Below are 24,127 nucleotides of genomic sequence, written 5' to 3' on the forward strand. Positions count from 1 at the left end.
CAGTAGAATTATCTAATGTCAGCATTGGGTAAACCCGCCAAGGTTTTGTGGAACCCTAGGGTTCCCCAGATGCTGCTAGGGGTACCTTGAGCTGTGACTGTGTGACATCCCATTTGATGGTGCCTGCATAGTTCCGGGGGCCAAAACCACTTGACAAAGCCAGCTGCATGAAACCAATGACCTTTTTAGCTGTCTGCAAGGGTGGCATTCTGATCACCACTGTAAGTGGGCATTCTTGCCACTGTATATAGATGTAAGGGGCATTTTTCCCACTGGCCGCCAATGAATTGGTTTAGCAAGGGTTCCCCAAGAGCTGAAAATAATTTCAACGGTTCATGTGGGGCAAAAGGTTTGAGAAAGACTGGGTTAAACCAATACACAAATATTACTTTAGCCAACACAATGACTGCTCTGCTGAGTGCCGATGAGGGAAATGATCTTACATAAAAGGATTACGAACTTAAAATACATTTATTTACCTGTGCTCCGGGTTCTGCAGATTTGGAAGGATCATATTGAGCAGCAAAATTCTGAAAAGAGAAAATAAAATATACAATTATTTCAAAGGTAGAATTAATCACATAGGGCCAAACTCCAGGCAAACTTTAGTTTTGAAGAGAGTAAAGAAAGGAATAGAACCCTTGTCAAGTTCTGACTGATCTCAGTGTTCCCATGTTGGGTAAATTGCATATTTCATGTTTCCTTGCCTCGCGTATGTATAGGAAAGCCTCTAATATCCTGTTTTTTTTCTGGTTATCTTAAATTACTTCATGCCAAAGGAATGCCCTTACAAACTGACCAGGTCCTTAAAAAGTCATCTTGCTCTAAGGGGAGTTGGCACAAATCCTATAAACTACAGTTGTAACTTGGAACATTCAGTCTCATATCAGAGCTTGCAGTCATGCATGCGTCTGTGAGCACCTGTGTGCTACGCTGTGTAAGCAGGCGGGACTCCGTGGTGGAAACAGCATCTTTAGTTAAGTATTCTTGTTATATTTTCAAATTTTATCTGTATCTGTCATTACTTTTATTAAAAGTTATACTGATAAGTATTTGTGTGATCTCTCTTTGCAGATATCAAATACAACCCCAAAACATGTAAACTATCATGTGACTGTGATAAAACATCACATAAAGAAAGTTTCCTCTTACTTCCTTTAAGCACAGGAAGTAATGAGGATTCTCTCCAGGGTGTGCCCAGACTATACAGTAAATACAGTATAATGGTGAAGGGTTATCTCTAATCTCTTTTTCTAAACTCTAGAGAAGTTGTATTGTATCCTCTGCACTCCCTACAGGCTCACCCACAGTTCGCATAGGGTGCTGTAGTGAACTGGTGGACCACTATATAATCAACGTAAAATAGGGATCTTCACCAGCACACCTTGGTATAATGATACTATTGTCCTTTACTTGTCCATCACTCTGCCTTGAAAAAGAGATCCTGCAATGTGTCTTGTCCTTTATGTGAATAAAGGACAAGATTTTCACTATACCAAGGTGTGTTGGTGAGGAATCCTATATAACATGGGTTAGAACCTCTGTCAGGATTGTATTATTGCGTGCAAGACTTCCTGTATCAGTGACTCTCATTTTTTCTTGATTGTCAGAAGGACAGGTAGTGAGGTGAGCTTTTAATGGGGACAACAGCTAAAAAATTGACATACGGTAATATTTGCTTTTTCCAAGTCCTTTCAAATAAGTTTTTGGCCAGGGTTGGACTTTAGGGCCCATTCCAACCTGTCCATTCTTTTGTGTTGCGCGTTAATATGTGCAATGCATCACGTGTTAACGTGCATTGCGTAAAGACAGCCCACTTATTTTGAATGGGCTGCCATTGAACAAGAGCAACCCAAAAATTGAACATGCATCATTTTTTCCAAAGCTTCACATCACAATGTATGGTAGTACAATACCGTGCATTGTAAAGCAATGCAACACATATGCGTCAGAGCTGGGTTGCTTTAGTGCTTTGAGGGAATGGGGGGAAATCTAAAATGTATGATTATCACAAGAACAAGTGGGAAGAAATTTTCCAATGAGTACAACTGTCTAAGAGCAGGTTTCGTCTTCATATTCTTGTGAAGATTCCCTCTCACTTCCTGTTGTGAAACAGGAAGTTATAAAGAAACCTTGAGCTCTTACTATGGATGCATACTGTATATGAGTAACTAATTTGCTGTTTTTCCTATTTAATTAACATCAAGCCATAATATTGGTCATTTAACAGGGCCACGAAGAGGATTATGTATACAAAGCGTGCTAACAAGAATAGGTCTCATTGCCCACAGTAACCAGTCAGAATCCTTGTTACATTTTTAGCATGGAAGGTGACTAATGGAGAATAGAGAAGCATTAAGCCCCTGCCAGGTTTTTCTTGCCCTCTGTGTCCCCCTGGGGACATTCCCCCTCTCTCTTTGGCCTGGTGTCCACACCTGGACAGAAAGCCAGGTAAAATCCAGACCGGAAATGAAAGGGAAATCTTCCAATGTGGCGCCTGTTCCAGTGACAACTGTCTTTGGAGTGATATTCTCACATTTCCTGTTCTGTCTACAGAAAAGGAAGTGTAGGAAGATCATCCTAATGGGTCAGGAAAAGAAAAAAAGTCCACCCTTACCTAGTCTATCCAAAAGTAGAAATAAGTTTAGACTGGCTAAGATCAAGTTGCTCCTAATGTAATAGGTGGGTATTGGGGTGCTCCTTTCCTCTCAGGTTGATTCTGGACCAGTGCACCAGGCATGTCCCCAGTTTTAGGCAGGAGTCTCCCAAGGGGCTAATGCCTTATGGTAGGGATGGGGCAGCCTTTGCGTAGCTTGGGAGCACAAGGAGCTCCCAGTATTGTCCCCCTGGGGGTGGTGTCCCAGGGATGCCAGAAAAACTCAATTGGTTTGGAACCCCACTGAGTTTCACTGGCACTCAGTCACATAATAGGTGAGCGTTGAAGATTTGATCCTTTCATCCTAGGTTCATTCTGGCCTGGTGCACCAGGTTTGTCCCCGGATGTAGTTGCTAATGCCTTTTTGTAGGGATGGGGAGCACTAGGACTTCCCACTAATGTTCCCCCTGGGGGTGCCTGAAAAACACAATGGGTTTGGGACCCTACTAAGATTCATTGGCTCTAAATCATGTCACTACTGCTTTTTGTGCACAACATTTCTTGGGCAGGCCTTTTGGCTAGCCTAGAGTCGTTTTTATATTGTCCGAAAGACCTGCCATGTGTATTGTGCTTGCCACTTTTTATTTCTTTTGCACAACACACTATTTATTGCACAAGCATTAACACGGCTGTTTTTTTTCACTCCACAGAAGATGGAGGGTGCAGGTTTATCTAGGCCTACCCTGAAGTTGAAGGGAGGGTTTGTGGCCTTCATGGGTTTCTTTTTGGGATAGCCCTCACCTAGCACACGGTGGACCAGCTTCAGCAGGTTCCTAAGGACTGGAGTTCACCTGGTTTTAACCAGGAGGACTAGAGTTTCTTGCCCCCCTCAGCACCCTTGTGCTTCAGGGGAGTGCACTTTCTGTGTGCTGTGATTTCACGGTTCACTTTTTTGTACACAGGTATTCACAATCACAGCACCGAAAATCTCCACTAAAATTAAAATAACAAAAAATATATATTAACTAAAAGGTGTTTATATTATCACTAATAGGTGTGACTCTGCTTTCTTTTAACTCAAGGAAAGAACACCATGTGCTGGTTTCCAGTCTATTATGGGCTTGGATCACCGATGACAGGATTACCAGGTCATATGACTCCAAAGGAAAAAAGGCATGATAATGTACCATTCAGAAATTGTGACAGCAATAGGAAATTGTCAGTAATTTGCTGTTAGTAACATAAGCATGAATATTAGTCTCCATATTATGGCGATCACTGATAAGTGTAAAGTTAAAAGTATTATTAGACTTACTCCACCGAGTCCAGGGGGTCCAGGGGGTCCAGGGAGTCCGGGTAGTCCATCTTCACCATCTCTGCCTGGTCTTCCTGGGGGTCCCTAAAAATGGCAGATTGAAACAATCATCTAAAGAGCATGACTTGAGTCTATTTAATAATATACACATTACCACTATCAGCTTTGACATATTACCCAATCAGAGATAAGCTTGCAACAGTTACGTGTCATTGGACAAGTAAAAGCTGCAATCCTATCGGAATTTTTTGGGCTTTTGGGCTACTACCTATGCCTGCCATGTGTCCTGTAAGCATCATCCATAACAGTGTTTGAAGAAGAGATGCCATGTCTCTACAATTATCCCTTTTGTTTATATCACATAACATTTAGAACCTGAATTGGTATTTTAGGCAGCAAAGACAGCTTTTCCTCTAAACAGTTTTGCACATGATTTCCAAAATTGATAAAATTTGTTGGTTTTCATTTGTATAAAATATATTCGAAATTTTTGGTGACATTATGTAGATCCTCAAACTCAACATCAGTCAAATTTTAAGATTATTTTTCCTTTCAGCTTGAAAAAGTTAAAATAGAACACTTGGGGATCTTGTGGATCCATTGCCAGTATTCTTTCAGGTGGAAACCCAACAATAGAACACAGTAAAGAAATGAAAAAAGAAAATGACTCACTATACTCCAGGCTTTGCCCAGAGTGCAATTATTCATTGTCTTTTTTTTTTTGAATGATTTGCTGGAGTGCAATGAGCCTGAATGGCACTTGAGGATTATGCAGTGAAGCCTTTGGTGAGCCATTCACCTTGAGCGGTGTGCATATCGACACAGCAACTATCAATTACATACTATTTCTATTGCCCTTCTTGCTTCAGCAGCAAATAAATATTGCACATTGAAAAAAAAAAACATACATATATATATACATAAATATAAATATATATATTTCATCTGGTGTAAAAATTGCCAAATAATTCAAAAATGAACAAACCCGCTTATAATGAACCTATTTGTATTCATATATTACAAAAAGGTCCTTGTCTCTTTCCTCCTTTGTCTTTTTTGTCTCTCTCTACTATTGTATCATTTATTTACAGTATATCGATAGAGATAATTTTTGTAAAAAAAAAAAACATAAATAGTAAAAATAAGAATATAAATATCCCAAACATTCTATATTTTCATTACAATGGCTTTCTAATGTAGATCATTCATGATATAGAGACATTAGGAAAAGTTTATTTGTTCTTACCTGTTCTCCTGGTGGTCCCTTATCTCCTCTGGGACCCTGCAGATAAGGAAATGCTTAGTGGGCGTACACAACTCAGACATAACACAGAGCTGTCACACCCGCCTACATCTCAGCTTCTCATTGTAATCACTTTATGTGCCCATTTATAACAGATAAACACCAACTAGGGTGTGCAAGTTGCCCTCTACCCCTCACTGCCCAAGGTATTGGCAGAAGCCCATTACATGCATACTTTCCAAACCACTTACTCAGTTTTGAATCACAAAAACCACCCACAGCAATCATTTCTATAAGAATCTAACTTCATAAAACTCTTAACTGTTCAACAAGCTCATAACCCCCCAGGACTGTCAGTAACTGCCCCTGAGGTCCACATAATTTCAGCTGAGAAGCCCATGTCTTGGCCAAACACAGACCTGTCAATACTGTCTATAAACTGCAGATTTTACATATTACAAAGCACACATCAAACTTGTATACATACATTTCAATTTTCCACATCCTCATCAAATTTCTGTAGCTAGCTGCAAAACCCAAGATGGGTCAATGCCCCATTTGGTTTATTCAAAGGCAAAAAGTGTAAGCAACAGTGCTGATGGGTTAAAGACATTCACCCTCAGCAACCAACCAAATTCAACGTGTGTACATTTGGAATGGTGTAATATGATTTTTGATTGGTTGTTTTGGGTAATACACTTTCTACCAAACTTTTTGCATAATTGAATAGGGACTATAGGAATTGCCATCCTGAGCTGCTTAATTTAAACCAAGCCAACAACACAAGACTGGATGAGGTCCGATGATGGCATTTTACGTCTAGGCTGCCCCCCATGATTTTAATTTCCGTATTAGCACGGCGCTAAATGAGGTTTAGCTAAGGCAAATGTCAAGATATTTTTAATCTTGTGACACTATGAAGCTTAAAACTTAGTGTGAAGCTCATCTTTGGTGTCTATCTATTGGTTGATGAAATACAAGTTCTATCAAGCTTAAATAGACTGGTAGGATCTATGGGTACCCTGGAAGTTGTAACCTCCAGGGGGCGTCACACTGTCCTGGTGAACAGTTATTTAAAGGGCCAAACTACACATGAAATTTTTATTGGAAGAGTAGGAGAAGGACTCATGGTAACGTTGGCAAAGGAGAAAGCTATCGGCAAGGGGTTAATTTCATGCTGCTTAGCAAATAAAAATTTCATGTGTAGCTAAACCCCAACATTGTGACATCATTGACTGCATGTGATCCACCGTACCACATTACTATGTTTAAAGGGCCATCCACACACATGATCAAGTCTTGTGCTGAGTTTAAATTCAAGCAGCCCTTGCATGTAGATTTGACACACATGCATATATATATATATATATATATATATATATCTATATCTATATATATATATCTATATATCTATAAAGACTTAGGGTTCCAAAAACATGAGCCTTAATAATATCAACTGAGGTTATAGTTCAATATGCTATTGCTTCATTTGCAACACATATTTGCAACAACTGCTTAATAATGTATAACATTTTAAAATAATAGGATTATTTGAATTTGTGTGTATATATATATACACACACACACACACACACACATATATATATATATATATATATATATATATATATATATATACACAAATTCAAATAATCCTATATTTTAAGATGATGTTATACATTATTAAGCAGTTGTTGCAAATATGTGTTGCAAATGAAGCAATAGCATATTGAACTATAACCACATTTGATATCATTAAGGCTCATGTTTTTGGAACCCTAAGTCTTTCTATGATATACTTTCCAACAGTCAGCAATGACTAACAAAACAAAAAATAAGAAAGGAAACCTGCTTAGGGAAATATGGAGGCTGACCTCCTTCCAAAAATGCTAGCGGCCTGGCTGCTATGCTCTCCAATGGCCTCAATACTCTGACCTGGAACACCTATACAGACAATTCGTTTGATTTAGCAAAGGCAAGCAGGCTGTTTACTTTGCAAGGTAACGTTCAATTTTAAAGGGAATTTTCCCTTAGCTTAGTGGATGAGATGAAAATTCACTTTGCAAAAAAATATCCAAGCACGTGCATGGAGAATAAGAAACAATGTATTTTTGCTTGAACATAATTGGATGATGGAGCTGAGCAGAGCTGTGCCCTACACACAAAGGCTGACCATACATTATACGATTTTCTCATTTCAATTTCCTTTAGATTTACCAACACCATATAAAGGAGGTCAAACCTAAACACTTTCCATTTGGATGCTATCAGGCAGGCCATTGCACTACATAGTTGAAGGTAAATCTAAAGGAAGTTGAAATGAGAAAATTGTATAATGTATGGCCAGCTTTAGTTAAGAGAAAAGTCCCTTTCAAAGTCAACAGCATATTTGCCTTTAGTAAACCAACCCCATAGAGTTCTGCATTTCTTCTGACTATATTTGCTGCATGCTTGCTCAGGGTCAGTGGCTTCGAAAGTATTGAACCCAGAGGCAGCCAGTCAGCAAAAGCATTTGCAAAAGGAAGCCAGCAGTGTTAGCCTTCCTATTTCTCCCAGTGCTGGTTTGTTGTAAGGTAACATTCCATGACAAGTCCAAGTGATTGTTGATGGACATCTATGAAGTAGAGTCACCTGCTTTCTAATAGCCTTAGGCACCATAACTGGAGCTGCCTGGACCTGCACCCACACCTGTCACCCCAGGCAAACACATTCCCAACCCCCCCCCCCCCCTTATAACCACAACTCATCCAAAACGCCTGAAACATTCCATTATATTGTCTAAAATAACTAATACATTTGGGGTATTAAATCCCGCAGCTACAAAACACAATACAATTCTTACCCTTCCGTCCTAGAAGTCAAAAAGAAAGAGAAAAAAGAAAAAAAGAAAATAAGTAAAGGCATCAAAGGTCCCAGTCTTAATAACACTTCAAAATGATAATTAATAATAATAGATGAATTAATAATTATTAATCTTAACAATACTCTTATAGAACATTTTTCTTTCTTACATTTTAAGTACTGACCAATTACTTCCATGGCAAAAAAGAAGAGGTCAGTAGCAAAGATATTGTTTCAATAAATCCAAAGTGAAATTTTTGGTAGGCAAAGTCAAGGTGCCAATGCTGGAGTAATGAATATCCATTGGATTGCAACTTTGTATCCATATCTGCTTAGATCCAACCAATGATACAAAGTTTTGAAAGTTGTTGAAATAAAGTGCAAAGTCCACTTGCTTAAATCCAGAGGGTGAGAATTTTAGCTCTATCCCCAGATCTGTCACTGGGCTCATTGCACTGTGCCATGTTTGCCCCCCTATATGAGGGGAGCCCACCGGTAAAACCTGCCCACTCAGGAAGTCTGGGTGGGCTCAGAAAAGCCAAAATGAAGGTCATCCATACAAGCAACTCTATTAAGGCTTCAAATAGACTTCCTATTATTTATTCTAAGATAAAATATACAAGTGTTGGAAAAAAGAGGAAAAAAAAATAATATACTGACCTCTGTTCATGAGAAACATAGAGAAGGAGAGAAAAAAAATAAGAAAACCATATTAAGATATAATGTAATAAAAGCAATTTAAAGCATAATAAAGTCACTCAATTCTTATTATTTTTCTGTTTTTTTTTTTTTAGAGCTCATACATCACTGTCCTAAATGGTAAAAAAAAAACATTAAAACAATTTTAAAAATGAAAAAAATAAAATGTATGATTAAATTATAAAATATAAATAAATAAATAAACAAATATATATATATATATATGTGTGTGTGTATGTATGTATATTTATATATATACACCTCAAATGATAAAATCTAATTAAAATCTAATTATATAAAATTGTACAATATAATAAAATTAACAACGTTGTTATTGATCATGATATAATTAGTACATACATGATATAGTAATAGTCATTTAGAGCTAGAAAGGCCACCGACATTTGACCCCTTCATCTTGCTACAGAAGACCTACTGGTTCAATATCATGGTGCAAAAGGTGGTGGTAGTGGGGTTGGTGTGGGGGTATTCACTAATCCACAGTATCCAATCAGAAATCAGATTTAATTTGCCCACCTGTTCTAGGCTGCTGAGAACTGGCCTAGGATTGGCCGTCCTATGTCACAGCACTGACCTTTTCCCTTTTAATTAAAAATCTTATTAGCTTTCTGTTAACTGATTAAAATAAAAATAATACATAATAATAAATAAATAATTATAAAATAATAATAAAATAATAATAAAATGTGGATTTGTTTGTAATGCAGATGTGGAAAAAATAGTAAACTTTTCTTGGTGTGTATTTAATGAGCACCTGATTGCAATTTTTCTTTTAATCTCTAAGTAATTGCTCATGCTTTTATCTACCCTATGCAAGTAATAAATCATATTAAGCAAGAATTATATATTATAACTTTTGAGGCTTATACATACCTGATGCCTACACTATCTGTTTTATTCAGTGACTGTCACAGACTTTATAAATAAACTCACATGAAATAACTTATGCCTAGCTGCATTTCTCTCTCCAAATATGTATTAAAATTGGTATATTTTCTAATGATCTGCATTATTGGACTTATGACTTGAAATGTCCACCAGAGGGGGCAATCATCCATTTCTCTAACATGCAACTGCATTCCTTAGGGAACCAGTCTGTACATGGGGATGCCTGGAGGCAGCTGTGGGAAAATTCAGAAGTCATGTTCATTCACCCTTTCTTTGCCTGTTTATGCTTTGACAGCCCTTAGCCCTTAAGCTGCTGGAGAACTAAAGGTCCAAGCATGCTCTGGCTTCAAATTTCTGGCAGGAGATACTGGAAAATGTGCTGGAAAAGAGGCCGATGGCATGCTGGTGGTCCAGCAGCTTAAACATTTCTAACAGCAATAAAACGTGGCAACACAACAGTATATCAAAAACCATCTCTCTGTCTCTCTCGCTCTCTCACTCTCTCGCTCTCTCTCTCTCGCTCTCTCTCTCGCTCTCTCTCTCTCTCTCTCGCTCTCTCACTCTCTCTCGTGCAGCTGTGCATGGTAGCCAATCAGCTTCTAACTCCAGCTTCAATTAAGCTTTAACAAAAAAAATGTAAAATAAAAAAAATGGAAGCTGATTGGTTTCTATGCAGACCTGCACCCAATGTTACACTCTCTAGTTTTAGTAAATCAACCCCCAATGTGTCCCTAGAAATCAAATTCCAGATTTCCATATTCTTGGTACCTTTGTTGCCAATTTTGGAACTTCATTTTAGAAATCTGACCTTTTTGAGGGTTTCCTTGGTAGTTTCAATTGGCCAAATGTTAAATATAATTCCCATGCTATATTTGATTGTTTAAAACTTGGAAACTAATAAAAGAGTGGGTGGAAGATTGCTGTGGTTGGGAGCTAATGGAAAAACCTCAAATTTGCCAAAAAAAAAAAAAAATGGCATATCCAGCAGATTTTTTGGGCCAGCTTTGTAAGAGGTGGAACCTGTAAGTTTTATCTACACTCCAAAGTTGTCTTGAATAATTTTAGAATTAGAATATTGCTTGTCAGCTCTACTCGACTTCTCGTATCGTTTTTTTTCATACAGGGCTTGATTTACTAAGACTTAATACAGAGAATCTGGTGTAGCTGATCATGGTAGCCAATCAGCTTTTAACTTCAGCTTGTTCAATTAAGCTTTGACCTAAAAAAAAAAAAAAAAAACCTGGAAGCTGATTGGTTTCTATGCAGAGCTGCACCAGATTTTGCACTCTCTAGTTTTAATAAATCAACCCCACAGGCTATATAAGCTGTTAACTCAAATCTTTCCCCCAAATATCCCTTACGATTCATATTTTCCTACTTCCCTTACAAAATCCCAGATGAAATCATTTCTCAAGCTCTTCCCAAAAGCAATTAAAACTTTTAGTACTTAAAAAAAAAAAAAACTTTGGAAAACATGTATTTCTAGTTTGATCCATGCTGGTTTGAGGTCCTCTGCACTGACATAAAACAGCCACAAGATGGCGATCATCATGCAGCTGCAAATGCCTAGACAATGCAATACAACGCCCTTGTCTCCCAGATGTGCCAGAAAAACTTTTGTCTTTGGCATCCTTAAAACCTTTTCAAGAATAACTTGAAGCCACGTTAGCAAAGGACTATCCAGAGCAAACTTTTATTCCTTATTGAAGGAAAAAAAAGCCTACCCAAGCATAGGTCATGAAAATGATTTAAAGTGCATTCTTGGCTTCTTGCCATGATGACTGGTTACAGAAAACATCTGGTTAGTGTTTTCAATTAACCATTAAGAGCAAGGAGCAGAATGCAGCTATTAGGGGGGAGACAAAAGAAAGAAGAAGAAAGAAACACCATGCATGCTGAGACAGGACTAAGCGCAAGTTTGCGCAATAAAAAAAAGAGTTAAAAAAAAAAATGAAAATGTGGAATAAGCACTGACCTTGACATGTTACTAGGTATAACGTTACTGCAAGCAGCAGCAAATTCCGTAAATCCACAAAGCTGAGCATGGCTAGTGTCTAGTCATGCAGACTCCTTGTGTACAGAGCCGGGGTGATATTAACTCCTATGGATTGCTGGCATACAGTGTTGGTTTCAATGTCTCCTTCTTAGCAGAAACCTGCTGCCTTGATGCTAAAATAATAATGCCTGGTCCTTCCCTCTTATACAGCAGGAGGTTCCCTCTGTAGAGTGTCATCAAAGAACTGTAGACCAATGAGGAGTGGGATCTAATAGTGAGCAGGTCATGTGCTGCTCCCTTCTCCTGCCTGCCCCACCACTTTTGGCAACAAAGGAGAGGTGGTGACGAAGGCACTGTTGTTAAATTAGTTCCATTCTCTTTGAGGACGTGGACAGTTGTTGGTTTTAAAAAAGAAAAGCTGGATTTATTTTGGGGGTAGGATGCCTCTCCAGAACCAATGAAAAGATGCTGATGTGTCTACTGGTGGCATGCAGGTGGAGAGGGTGCTGGGGATGGAACCGTCCAGGTGCTGGACCATAGAAGGTCCATCTTGACCATTTGTGCCTGCTCACCATTGTTCTCTCCATGTGATTCTCCTTTTTGTGGAAAGTCCTGAATTGACTATAAGCTACTGGATTTACAATATCTAACGTACCCTATGTCAAGGTTTAGGTTCATAGTTCCTGTAGGGGCACTACAAGTCCAAGCAGTCCTCTGTGCATTTAGATACATCAGTTTTTTTAAGGTTGCTTACCTAGAGATTTCCTCAATTTCCTGATTGTGATAATTATCCGGCTGATATTGAACTACAAGTTCCAACCATCTTAGATTTTAATATCCACTTTTGTTAGTTTTAGAAAAACAGAGAGTTCCTCTTTTATTAACTTTAATAACTTAATATCTTAAAAGTCAACTTTATAATAACTTAAAAGTTAACTTTAATGTGTAAGTAAACTCTAAAAATACATTTTTCTAATCTGCTGGCTTTTAGTCTGGTAAAAATACCAATGAAACTTTAAAAAAATTTTTTTATATGACATTATTAATATATATACATTTTTATTTTGTATGATTATATATTCTTTTTGGTCCCCTTTGCTCGTTTAAATAAAGCATTTAACATTTTTAAAATGATTTTACTTTTTTATTTGACATTAATTAATTAATAATTAATATTATTATATATGCTCCCCTTTGATTTATTAACTATACAATTGAAAGTGTTTATATATATATATATATATATATATATATATATATATATATATATATATTTATATAAACACTTTCAATTGTACAGTTAATAAATCAAAGGGGAGCATATAAAAATATAAATTTTATATATATATATATATATATACATATGTCAAATAAAAAAGTAAAATAATTTTAAAAATGTTAAATGCTTTATTTATATATATATATATATATATATATATATATATATATATATATATATATATATATATACATATACTGTATATACATATCATTTACCTATATCTGTTCAACAAATCTTGTGAGCTGATAACTTTCTGTGTTCTCTATCTCTGAACTTTAACCAGTTTGCATTGTTCCCTGCTATGCTATCTTTGTGGACTACAAAACACCTCCTCTTGTTATGGAAAGGAGAGGAAGGTGTTATGTAGTCCTAATACACTCTCTGTCTCAAGGTATAATTGCTGCTCAGTTAGGTTGTCACCCTAGGAATAGAAGTGATTTAATGGTAGGATTACCAGGTTAAAATAAAAATGAAAAAAAAAAAAGTGTAATAAAAGAAAACTAATGCAGCCACCACATCTAAGGACCAGTAATCTGCACTTCTGCAGTACTTAGATACTGCAGTTTTTATTCCGGGATTTAGATACACTAGGTTCTAAAGCTCCACTTACTTATTTTAGCCCCAGTGTCTACTTACCTCACCTAGTACATGATGTAAATGAACAATAGCAATATCTAAATAACATTTAAATAAATTGAGGCTGCATGGATTTCTGTCTGATTGAATCAAGACAGGTCTAGGTTTTTTTCTTTTTTTTCTGAAAAAATAAAATAATTTTAGGAGCAAATTTGCAAAAGAGTGAAATCAAATTTCATTTTTGTTCCTATTGAGGCTGTAGGATATAAGATATAACAGAATGATTTGCATGGCCCCACCCACAATGTTGGGATGAGGGGGGGGGGGGTTAACCTCTTGCGTTGTTGATTCTGTACTGGATGGGATGACACGTATTACTTTACAGTGAAACATTTTTGGGTTGGATCCATTTTTTGATCACATATATGGCACTGCTTTTTGAATCGTGTTTTTTTTCATAATGTGTATAGTATGCTTGTTCAATTGTTTCTGATTAATATCGGTATGTATCATTTTTATGCAAAAAAATACAATTTTTATTTTAAAAATTACAGTTGAAAACCTATTATATCATGTGGCCAGTGTCAGATACATTTCAGCAAGAAAGTCATTATTTTCACCACTCCTTTCTACAATATATAGCTCAATATTCTCTAATTCTCCGTTTCTCAACATTTTTTTGGGTCCTTGAGTCACATCAGATGTCCCCCTTTCACATCAGAGTCCTTATTCCCCCCCCCCCAACTTTTACATTAAAGTCCGCAATCCCCTTCTTCCACATCAGAGTCCTCAGTCCCCCCCCCCCATTTTACATTAAAGTCCTTAGTGCCCTTCTTCTACATCAGAGTCCTCAGCCCCCCCCCCCCACCCCTTTACATTAAAGTCCTCAATCCACTTCTTCTTCATCAAACTTCTCAGTCCCTTTCTTACTTATCAGAGTCCGCAGCCCCCCCCCTTTTTACATTAAAGTCCTCAGTCCCCTTCTTCTACATCAGAGTCCTCAGCTCCCCCCCTCCTACATTAAAGTCCTCAGTCCCCTTCTTCTACATCAGACTTCTCAGTCCCTTTCTTACTTATCAGAGCCCTCAGCCCCCCAACCCCCCCTCTACATTAAAGTCCTCAGTCTCCTTTTTCTACATCAGAGTCCTCAGCTCTCCCCCCCCCTCTACATTAAAGTCCTCAGTCCTCTTCTTCTACATCAGACTTCTCAGTCCCTTTCTTACTTATCAGAGTCCGCAGCCCCCCCTTTTTACATTAAAGTCCTCAGTCCCCTTCTTCTACATCAGAGTCCTCAGCTCCCCCCCCTCCTACATTAAAGTCCTCAGTCCCCTTCTTCTACATCAGACTTCTCAGTCTCTTTCTTACTTATCAGAGCCCTCAGCCCCCCAACCCCCCCTCTACATTTAAGTCCTCAGTCCCCTTCTTCTACATCAGAGTCCTCAGCTCCCCCCCTCCAACATTAAAGTCCTCAGTCCCCTTCTTCTACATCAGACTTCTCAGTCCCTTTCTTACTTATGAGAGCCCTCAGCCCCCCAACCCCCCCTCTACATTAAAGTCCTCAGTCTCCTTTTTCTACATCAGAGTCCTCAGCTCCCCCCCTCCCCTCTACATTAAAGTCCTCAGTCCCCTTCTTCTACATCAGACTTCTCAGTCCCTTTCTTACTTATCAGAGCCCTCAGCCCCCCAACCCCCCATTTACATTAGAGTCCTCAGCCCCCCTCCCCTTTACATCAAAGTCCTCAGTCCCCTTCTTCTATATCAGACTTCTCAATCCCTATCTTACATATCAGGGTCCACAGCCCCTAACCCCTCTTCACATCAAAGTCTTCAGCCCCCCCCCTTTTACAACAAAGTCCTCAGTCCCCTTCATCTATGGCACAATACCCTTCTCTTCCTTTCACATTAGAGTCCTCAATCCCCCCCCCCCCCATTACATCAAAGACCTCAGTCCCCTTCTTCTACATCAGACTTCTCAGTCCCTTCCTTACATATCAGAGTCCACAGCCCCTCTTCACATCAGAGTCCTCAGCTCCCCCCCACCCCTTTTACATCAAAGTCCTCAGTTCCCTTCTTCTATATCACACTGCTCATTCCCTCCCTTTTACATCAGAGTCCTCAGCCCCCCCCCCTTTTTACTTCAAAGTCCTCACTCCCCTTCTTCTACTTCAGATTTCTCAGTCCCCCCCCCCCTTTTACATCAGAGTCCTCAGCTCCCATCCCCCCCTTTTACATTAAAGTGCTAAGTCCCTCCCAATATCAGAGTCCTCAGCTCTCCCCCCTTTTACATTATAGTGCTAAGTCCCTCCCAATATCAGAGTCCTCAGCACCCCCACTTTCACATCAGAGTCCTCTGCCAGCCCGCTTGCACCATGGAAAGGCATGACTCTGTTAAGAAATGCTACACTAATATATTTTAGCCCTGGGCAACCTGAGACTCCTCCGCTAATACTACAGGTTTCCCACGTGATCTCCTGAAAAGAGATGCGGTTGGGGTTCACCGCTACCTTGGGTTTGAGGTGAATTCTACAGGTTCGAGATCTGAGATATTGGTAAATTAGGAGAGCATTTGACAGGTGGTGAGGAGGTGTTGTATTGTCTCCCCTCTGCCTGCAATAGTCGTTTGAACCCTGGACTAGTGTGTCACAACACCATGCATTGCACACAGTTGTGGGGCGCTTGCAGAATGGCCCCAATAACTTAAATAGGTTGCTCTCAGCCAAAAACATAGTGCAACTTTGGGTTTTTTCAGCCCTTCAACTGCTAATGTGAATGAGCCCGAAAAGAGGGAGCACAGAGCAGCCATAGAGTCAGTGTATTGGAAGCTGCTGTAGGGAAAGTATAGGGATACCTGGCAAAGTGCATAGGAGAGATTAGGGGCAGTTAGGAAACTGTACTGTAATTCCGATTGCTAGCTTGTTGGACATTGTCCACGATGCCCCCCCCCCCCCCACACACACACGCACACACGCACACACATTTCAATCTGCACCAGATAGTGAGTGTGATCAAATTTCACTAACAGTGAGAGGGCCTCTAAGGGGCAGTAAATGGCAGCATTGCATTTCGTACAGAGTGCAAGGTGTTTTTCTTTTTGGGGGGGGTCACACACAAAGTGCAGATTTCAGGAGTGTGTTGCATACAGAGTGCAGATTTTAGGGTTGTGCTGTATACAGAGTGCAGAGTTTAGGGTTGTGCTGCATACAGAGTGCAGAGTTTAGGAGTGTGCTGCTTACAGAGTGCAGAGTTTAGGAGTGTGCTGCATACAGAGTGCAGAGTTCGGGAGTGTGCTGCTTACAGAGTGCAGAATTTAGGAGTGTGCTGCATACAGAGTGCAGAGTTTAGGAGTGTGCTGCTTACAGAGTGCAGAGTTTAGGAGTGTGCTGCATACAGAGTGCAGAGTTTAGGAGTGTGCTGCTCACAGAGTGCAGAGTTTAGGGTTGTGCTGCATACAGAGTGCAGAGTTTAGGAGTGTGCTGCATACAGAGTGCAGAGTTTAGGAGTGTGCGGCATACAGAGTGCAGAGTTTAGGAGTGTGCTGCTTACAGAGTGCAGAATTTAGGAGGAGTGTGCTGCATACAGAGTGCAGAGTTTAGGAGTGTGTTGCATACAGAGTGCAGAGTTTAGGAGTGTGCTGCATACAGAGTGCCGAGTTTAGGAGTGTGATGCTTACAGGGTGCAGAATTTAGGAGTGCGCTGCATACAGGGTGCAGAGTTTAGGAGTGTGCTGCTTACAGAGTGCAGAATTTAGGAGTGTGCTGCATACAGAGTGCAGAATTTTGGAGTGTGCTGCATACAGAGTGCAGAGTTTAGGAGTGTGCTGCATACAGAGTGCAGAGTTTAGGAGTGTGCTGCTTACAGAGTGCAGAATTTAGGAGTGTGCTGCATACAGGGTGCAGAGTTTAGGAGTGTGCTGCATACAGAGTGCAGAGTTCAGGGGTGTACTGCACACAGAGTGCAGATTTCAACCTTCTTCAACAGCTGCTTTCCTCTGCATCCCCTATCAACATCTCACTTTCACCCCTCTTTAGGTCTGACCTCCGCATGCAACTCTCCCTTCACTGCCTCTATCTTCTCCCCCCTCTTAAAAAACGCTCCACCATCTTCAACATGTCTTACTTTTTTTGCTTTATTAAGCTGAATCACCCAGCTGGCTCTAGTACCTCCCTGCTCACTGTAGGTGGCTCTGCCTCTCTCTCACTTGCACGGAGATAATCCAGTTGGGGTGTCAGCATCCACTTTACACCCTGGGCACCTGCATCACCCATGTCCCCATCCTGAACTCAGTGGGAGCCGTTGGGAGACAAGCTGTCACTTGTAAATACAGAAGCTGGACTCCCGTGTTTTTACAAATGATAGTGGTGAGAATGGAGAAGAGGACCTGAGCCAGAGGTGGTGGAACTGAGTTCCACCAAGTTCCAGCTGAAAAAAGCCCTGGTGGTTATGCCATCACTTTTAGTTGCTGTCCCGTCAAGAGCAAACATTTTTTATTTGCTGCAAGACTTCCCTTTAATAAAGTGGGCTTTTGCTTTGAGAAGTGGTATTTTGGGGTTTTCATTTATTTTGGGGTATATTGTTTTTAATGATACGTTGATTGGACCTTTATTTTAGGCAAAAATTTTTGTTTTCTTTAAGCGGCTGTAAACTTTCCTTTTTTTCTTAACCTCCTTAGCGGTATTTCCGAGTGTGGCTCGGGGTTAAATTTCTGAGCCAAAAGAGGTAACCCCGAGCCACACTCGGGGTACCGCCAGAAGCATCGCTGGATCCTGTAAGAGAGGTTACTTACCTTGTCACCGGGATCCAGCGATGTGTCCCGGCGGTGTCTCACGGCGGATCTTCCTCCCGATTCTCTCCGGGCCCCGGCTTCCATCTCCTGCGACGTTACGTTCACAGGGGGGGTGGAACCGGCGGGAAATTCAAATGTAAAAACACACCAAACACACTGATACAATGCAAAATAAAAAAAAAATCATATTAGTATGCCCCCCAGTGCCCTTTCCTGCAGTTTTACTGTACTTTTTATGTATATCTTTATGTCCAATGACAAAGACAGCGGGACTTGGCCCCACCCCCTGCTCCCTGGCTTTGATTGACAGCACTGGGTGCCAATGGCTACTGGTGCTCCAGCAAAGCTAGTGAGACCCAGAAGTGAGGGGAGAGAAAAGCTGCAGACAGGCACAGCGCTGGATTGAATAATAGGGTGGGGGGGGGGGAGGGGGAGAGGTGAGGGGCCGAAACTGATGCCTCACTGGCTGTGATTGACAGCAGCGGGAGCCAATGGCTCTTGCTGCTGCCATAAGTCAATCAGGAGTGCGAGTCCCCGGAGTGGCAAGGCTCTCATGGACATCACTGAATCGAGAGGGGACTCAGGTAAGTATTGGGTGGGGGGCGGCTGCAGAAGGTTTTTACCTTCATGCATAGACACAGCTCCCAACTGTCCCTGATTTTCAAGAACTGTCCCTGATTTGGAACAAAGTCCCTCTGTCCCTCTTTCCTCCTCATTTGTCCCTCATTTTGGTCTGATCTATATAGTTGTATATAAAACGCATTATTTATCTTTTAAAAACTGTTTCCCAGCGCTAAACCTTTCATCCAAATTCTAAATTGCTGCATTTGTAAAAGTAAAAAGCCAATATAAAGGAATAGTAGTGGTAAAAAAAGCACTTTTGGGAATTTTTTTTGTTTAATTCTCCTTGAAGGGGGCGTGGCAGAGGGGTGTGTCCTATGCCTACATACTTTACCTAATATGTGTCCCTCGTTCCCATCTGAAAAAGTTGGGAGATATGTATAGAATGCATTAAGATAAAAAAAAAAAAAAAAAATCTTGTGCCTTTATAACAACTTTAACCACTTCTGGACCGGAAGATTTTCCCTCCTAATGATCGGACCATTTTTTGCAATTCGGCACTGCGTTATATTAATGGACAAGTGCGCGGTCGTGTGGCGCTGTACCCAAATAAAATTGATGTCCTTTTTTTCCCATATATAGAGCTTTCTTTTGGTGGTATTTGATCACCTCTGCAATTTTTATTTTTTGTGCTATAAACAAAAAAAAGAGCGACAATTCTGAAAAAAAAAACAATATTTTTCACTTTCTGCTATATAACATTCCCAAAATAAAAAATAAAATACATTTCAGCAACTTGTGAAAGAGAATATATAAAAAAGAAGCCCAGTTATCAAAAAAAAGAATAAAAAAAAAAAGGAAGCCAGTTTATTTTTTTATTCCATCATCTTGGTGGGGGCAGGGGTGTCGTGTTGATAGGTATATACCTGTATGTTGATTTTAATTTTTGATGCTAATGTAATTTTTAATTTGAATATTAACAAAGAGAGAATAATTAAAATAAATAAATAAAAAAAACAGATAGAGCTTAGATTTTAAACGACTTGTGAAAGAGAATATATACAAAAGAAGACAAGTTCTTAAAAAAAGAAAAAAGCCAGTCTATTTTTATTTTCCATCGTCTTGGTGGGGGCAGGGGTGTCTTGTTTATAGGTATATGCCTGTATGTTGATTTTTGATGCTTATAATTTGGAATTTAAATATTAACAAAGAAAGAATAATTAAAAAAAAAAAAAAAAAAAAAAAACAACAAATAGAGCTTAGACTTTCAACAACTTGTGAAAGAGAATATATAAAAAAGAAGCCAAGTTCTTAAAAAAAAAAAAAAAAAAAGAAAAAAGCCATTTTTTTTTTTTATTTCATCGTCTTGGTGGGGGCAGGGGTGTCTTGTTGATAGGTATATACCTGTATGTTGATTTTGATTTTTGATGCTTGTAATTTGGAATTTAAATGTTAACAAAGAAAGAATAATTAAAAAAAAAAAAAAAACAACAGATAGAGCTTAGACTTTCAACAACTTGTGAAAGAGAATATATACAAAAGAAGCCCAGTTCTCAAAAAAAATGAAAAAAAAAAATGAAAAAAGCAAGTTACCTTTTTTATTCCATCATCTTGGTGGGGCAGGGGTGTCTTGTTGATAGGTATATGCCTGTATGTTGATTTTGGATGCTAATGTCATTTTTAATTTGAATATTAACAAAGACAGAATAATTAAAAAAAAAAACAAAAAAAAAAAAACAGATAGAGCTTAGATTTTAAACGACTTGTGAAAGAGAATATATACAAAAGAAGACAAGTTCTTAAAAAAAAGAAAAAAAGAAAAAAGCCAGTCTATTTTGATTTTTGATGCTTGTAATTTTTAATTTGAACATTAACAAAGAGAGAATAAAAAAAAAAAAACAGATAGAGCTTAGATTTTAATTGACTTGTGAAAGAGAATATCAAGTTCTTAAAAAAAAAAAACAGTCTATTTTTTTTTATTCCATCGTCTTGGTGGGGGCAGGGGTGTCTTGTTGATAGGTATATGCCTGTATGTTGATTTTTGATGCTAATGTCATTTTTAATTTGAATATTAACAAAGAGAGAATAAAAAAAAAAAAAAAAAACAGATAGAGCTTAGATTTTAAACGACTTGTGAAAGAGAATATATAGAAAAGAAGCCAAGTTCTTAAAAAAAAAAAAAAAAAAAAGGAAAAAAGCCAGTCTATTTTTCTATTCCTTTTTTTTATTCCATAAAGTTCCTCTGGACCAACCGCAATGATGGGGGTGGGAGTGGTGCAGCGAGGATTTGGCTGCTGAGACAGACTTTTCCAACTTGATGATGTGTTACATTGTTTAACCCCTTATTGTCTTGATGAAAGCACTGGATGGAGGAGGAGAAAGTTTTCTGCTCTTTTTTTTTCCATCTTGAAGCGTTTCTATCTCCTCCCGTCTATATCTCAAAAAAAAAAAAAAAAAAGAAAGAAAAAAAAAAAAGAAATGATCCATGTGTTTCCTATGCATATCTTAAAGGGAGAGACAGCAGCATCCCAGACCAACCCCACCCCCCATCTCCATTTATCCAGATGCGTCATACTTTCCAGGAGAGAAGTATACCAGAACTGAGTACAAAGGGGAAAGTCTGCAGACTATTGTGTGTAATATGGGCTGAGACTGACACATAGGGAAGGATGATTTAAATAACTATGTAACTATGATTTACTAAAACTGGAGAGTGCAAAAACCTGGTGCAGCTCTGCATAGCAACCAATCAGCTTCCAGGTTTTATTGTCAAAGCTTAACTGAACAAGCTGAAGTTAAAAGCTGATTGGTTACCATGAAAAACTGAGGTTTTGCACTCTCCAGTTTTAGTAGTCTTTAGGTCAGGGATCTTAAAGCATAACTCCACTTTTGTTGAGAAAAAAACATTCCCCTCTGGGAGATCTCTGTACATTGCAGGGATTATAACAAACTTTGTTGCAGATTCCTACCTTTTGTTATTCTGAAGAAATCATTGTTTGTTCCTCTGTGCTGAGTGGGTCAAATGGGAGTGGTTTCATAATTATCTATCAACTGTGGCAGCTGCAGGGCTCTAATGAGGAAATCTGCTGGGTCTGCATCCCTTTAGACATGTTCTTATTGGGAGAATCTCACCAGAAATGACATTTTTGTTGCAGAGGATGCCAGAAATCTGACTTGTATCTTAGTGCAGACTTCTGGGAAAATTGATAAGCCAATCACACAAGCAGGAAATTATGTTTCTGGGGGTGTGGTCAGTATACATTCTGTGCACAGAACAGCTCCAGGCGGCCATATTGCATTGCAAATTCAGAAAATGACAACAGCTGCAGATTGAAAAGGAAAGGTAATTTTTAATAACATTCAATTACAATATGATTTGTGCCATAATTGTATACGCTATATTGTTTTTTCTTTATTTGCTATTTTTTCCCTACGACAGTGGAGTTACCCTTTAAAGGATAAGTCCAGCCAACACTTAACTAATGCTAAACCTGCTCTGTGCCACATTCTAAGACTATTATTAGCTTTGGGGCGGCACAGTGGTGTAGTGGTTAGCACTTTCACCTAGCAGCAAGAGGGTCGCTGGTTCAAATCCCAACCATGACACTACCTGCCTGGAGTTGCATGTTCTCCCTGTGCCTGCGTGGGTTTCCTCTGGGTACTCCGGTTTTCTCCCACACTCCAAAGACATGCTGGTAGGTTAATTGGATCCTGTATAAAAAAAAATTGGCCCTACTGTGTATGTATGTATGTGAGTTAGGGACCTTAGATTGTAAGCTCCTTGAGGGCAGAGACTGATGTGTATGTACAATATACTGTATATGTAAAGTGCTGCATAAATTTACAGCGCTATACAAGTACCTAATAAAAATGAAAATATTCTATCTAACCTTGTAAAGCAAAATCGCTGTACTTACCTTTTCTACACCCGATCCGGTTTGGTCCCACGCTGAGCTGTCAGCGGTGCAGGAGAGGTTCTCGACAACGGACCCCTCATAGTAAGTCTATGGGTGAAGTCACTTCCCATTCATTTCACTGCCGTTGTCGGTCCTCTCCTGCACACAGCTTCCTTAGAATGTGGCAAAGAGCAGGTTTAGCGTTAGTTAGGTGTTGAGTTGACTGGATTTATCCTTTATAGAGGTGGAGATCTACCTGAACAACATAGGAGAAGTCAAAGATTTCCGGGTACAGTGTGGCGTCCTCACACCTGATTTAAACCTCTAATTGCCGTACTATAGTGTCGCAATTGCATGCATAGCACGGCAATCATGGGTTTAAATTAAGTGGTGAGGAGGCAACATATCGCTTCCTCACCACTTGTCAAACACACTCATGTTGCTTTTCAGAGGAATAGCAGCACCTGCTGCACTTGTGAAGAGCCCTTATCTGCATTCCACAGCGGCACCCTAGGGCTCGTTCACATGTAAAGTTGGAGGGTGATAAAACCCTGCAGTTGAACCCCCAATCCCTACTCCCTTTAGCTGCTGAGGCAGCAGCCAAAGGTGACATATGAAGTGCACTGGTCCAAATCATTTGGTGGAGGGGGAATTATGGTGTGGGGTGGATTTTCACAGGTTAGACTTGGCCCCTTAGTTCCAGTGAAGGGAACTCTTAAAGCGGAGTTCCGGCCACGGAAATACATTTTCAATAAAAATACCTCCGGGACAGTAAGGGCTAGTAAATTCCACAATGGATAGCCTCTGTACTGTCCCGGGTTGCACTTACCTGCAAGAAGAAATACTTACCTTTAAAATTTCTTCTCCAGCGTTGCCATCTTGGATGTGGGCAGTGGAAGACAGCGCGATCCTCTTCTGCGTCCTCTTCCGTGTCCTCTTCTCCCAGAATGCGCCTGCACCGGCCCCGCTCGTCACTTCCGGTGCGGCGCCGCATTCCTCCACGGCTTCTGGACATGCCCAGAAGCTGTTTAGCAGGGAATGCGGCGCCGCACCGGAAGTGACGAGCGGGGCCGGTGCTGGCGCATTGATTCCTGGGAGCAATGACGTTCAGCTCCCAGAAGTCATCGCAAACCGGAAGAGACGGCGCGGGCCGCGGCCATAGAGGGAGGAAAAGGAAGAAAGGTGAGTATATTTTTCTACAATAACAAGGTAAGTAAAAAAAAAAAATCGTAACTATCCATTTCCTTTTCAGGTGACCAATAGGAAGCGGATGGCCACAAAATCGATTATGTCGATTTTGTGGCCGGAACTCCGCTTTAAGGCGTCAGCATACCAAGACATTTTGGACAATTTCATGCTCCCAACTTTGTGGGAACAGTTTGAGGATGGTCCCTTCCTGTTCCAACATGACTGCGCACCAATGCACAAAG

The 24,127-nt window shown here is 39.7% G+C and overlaps 1 protein-coding gene across 1 annotated transcript in view; it reads right to left on the bottom strand.

Annotated features, from left to right (window-relative positions):
* COL1A2 (collagen type I alpha 2 chain) overlaps nt 1-24,127 on the bottom strand; it is a gene marked incomplete at its 5' end in the record, with an annotated part of 93,739 nt that overhangs the window by 42,951 nt on the left and 26,661 nt on the right. Inside the window, 4 exons of the mRNA XM_082258888.1 lie at nt 480-530; nt 3,912-3,995; nt 5,158-5,193; nt 7,997-8,005. Coding sequence (XP_082115014.1) covers nt 480-530; nt 3,912-3,995; nt 5,158-5,193; nt 7,997-8,005 — 180 coding nt within the window. The remainder of the gene's footprint in view (nt 1-479; nt 531-3,911; nt 3,996-5,157; nt 5,194-7,996; nt 8,006-24,127) is intronic.

Source organism: Pelophylax lessonae, assembly GCF_965119305.1.
Source record: "Pelophylax lessonae genome assembly, chromosome: 5".
Classification (NCBI taxonomy): Eukaryota; Metazoa; Chordata; class Amphibia; order Anura; family Ranidae; genus Pelophylax; species Pelophylax lessonae.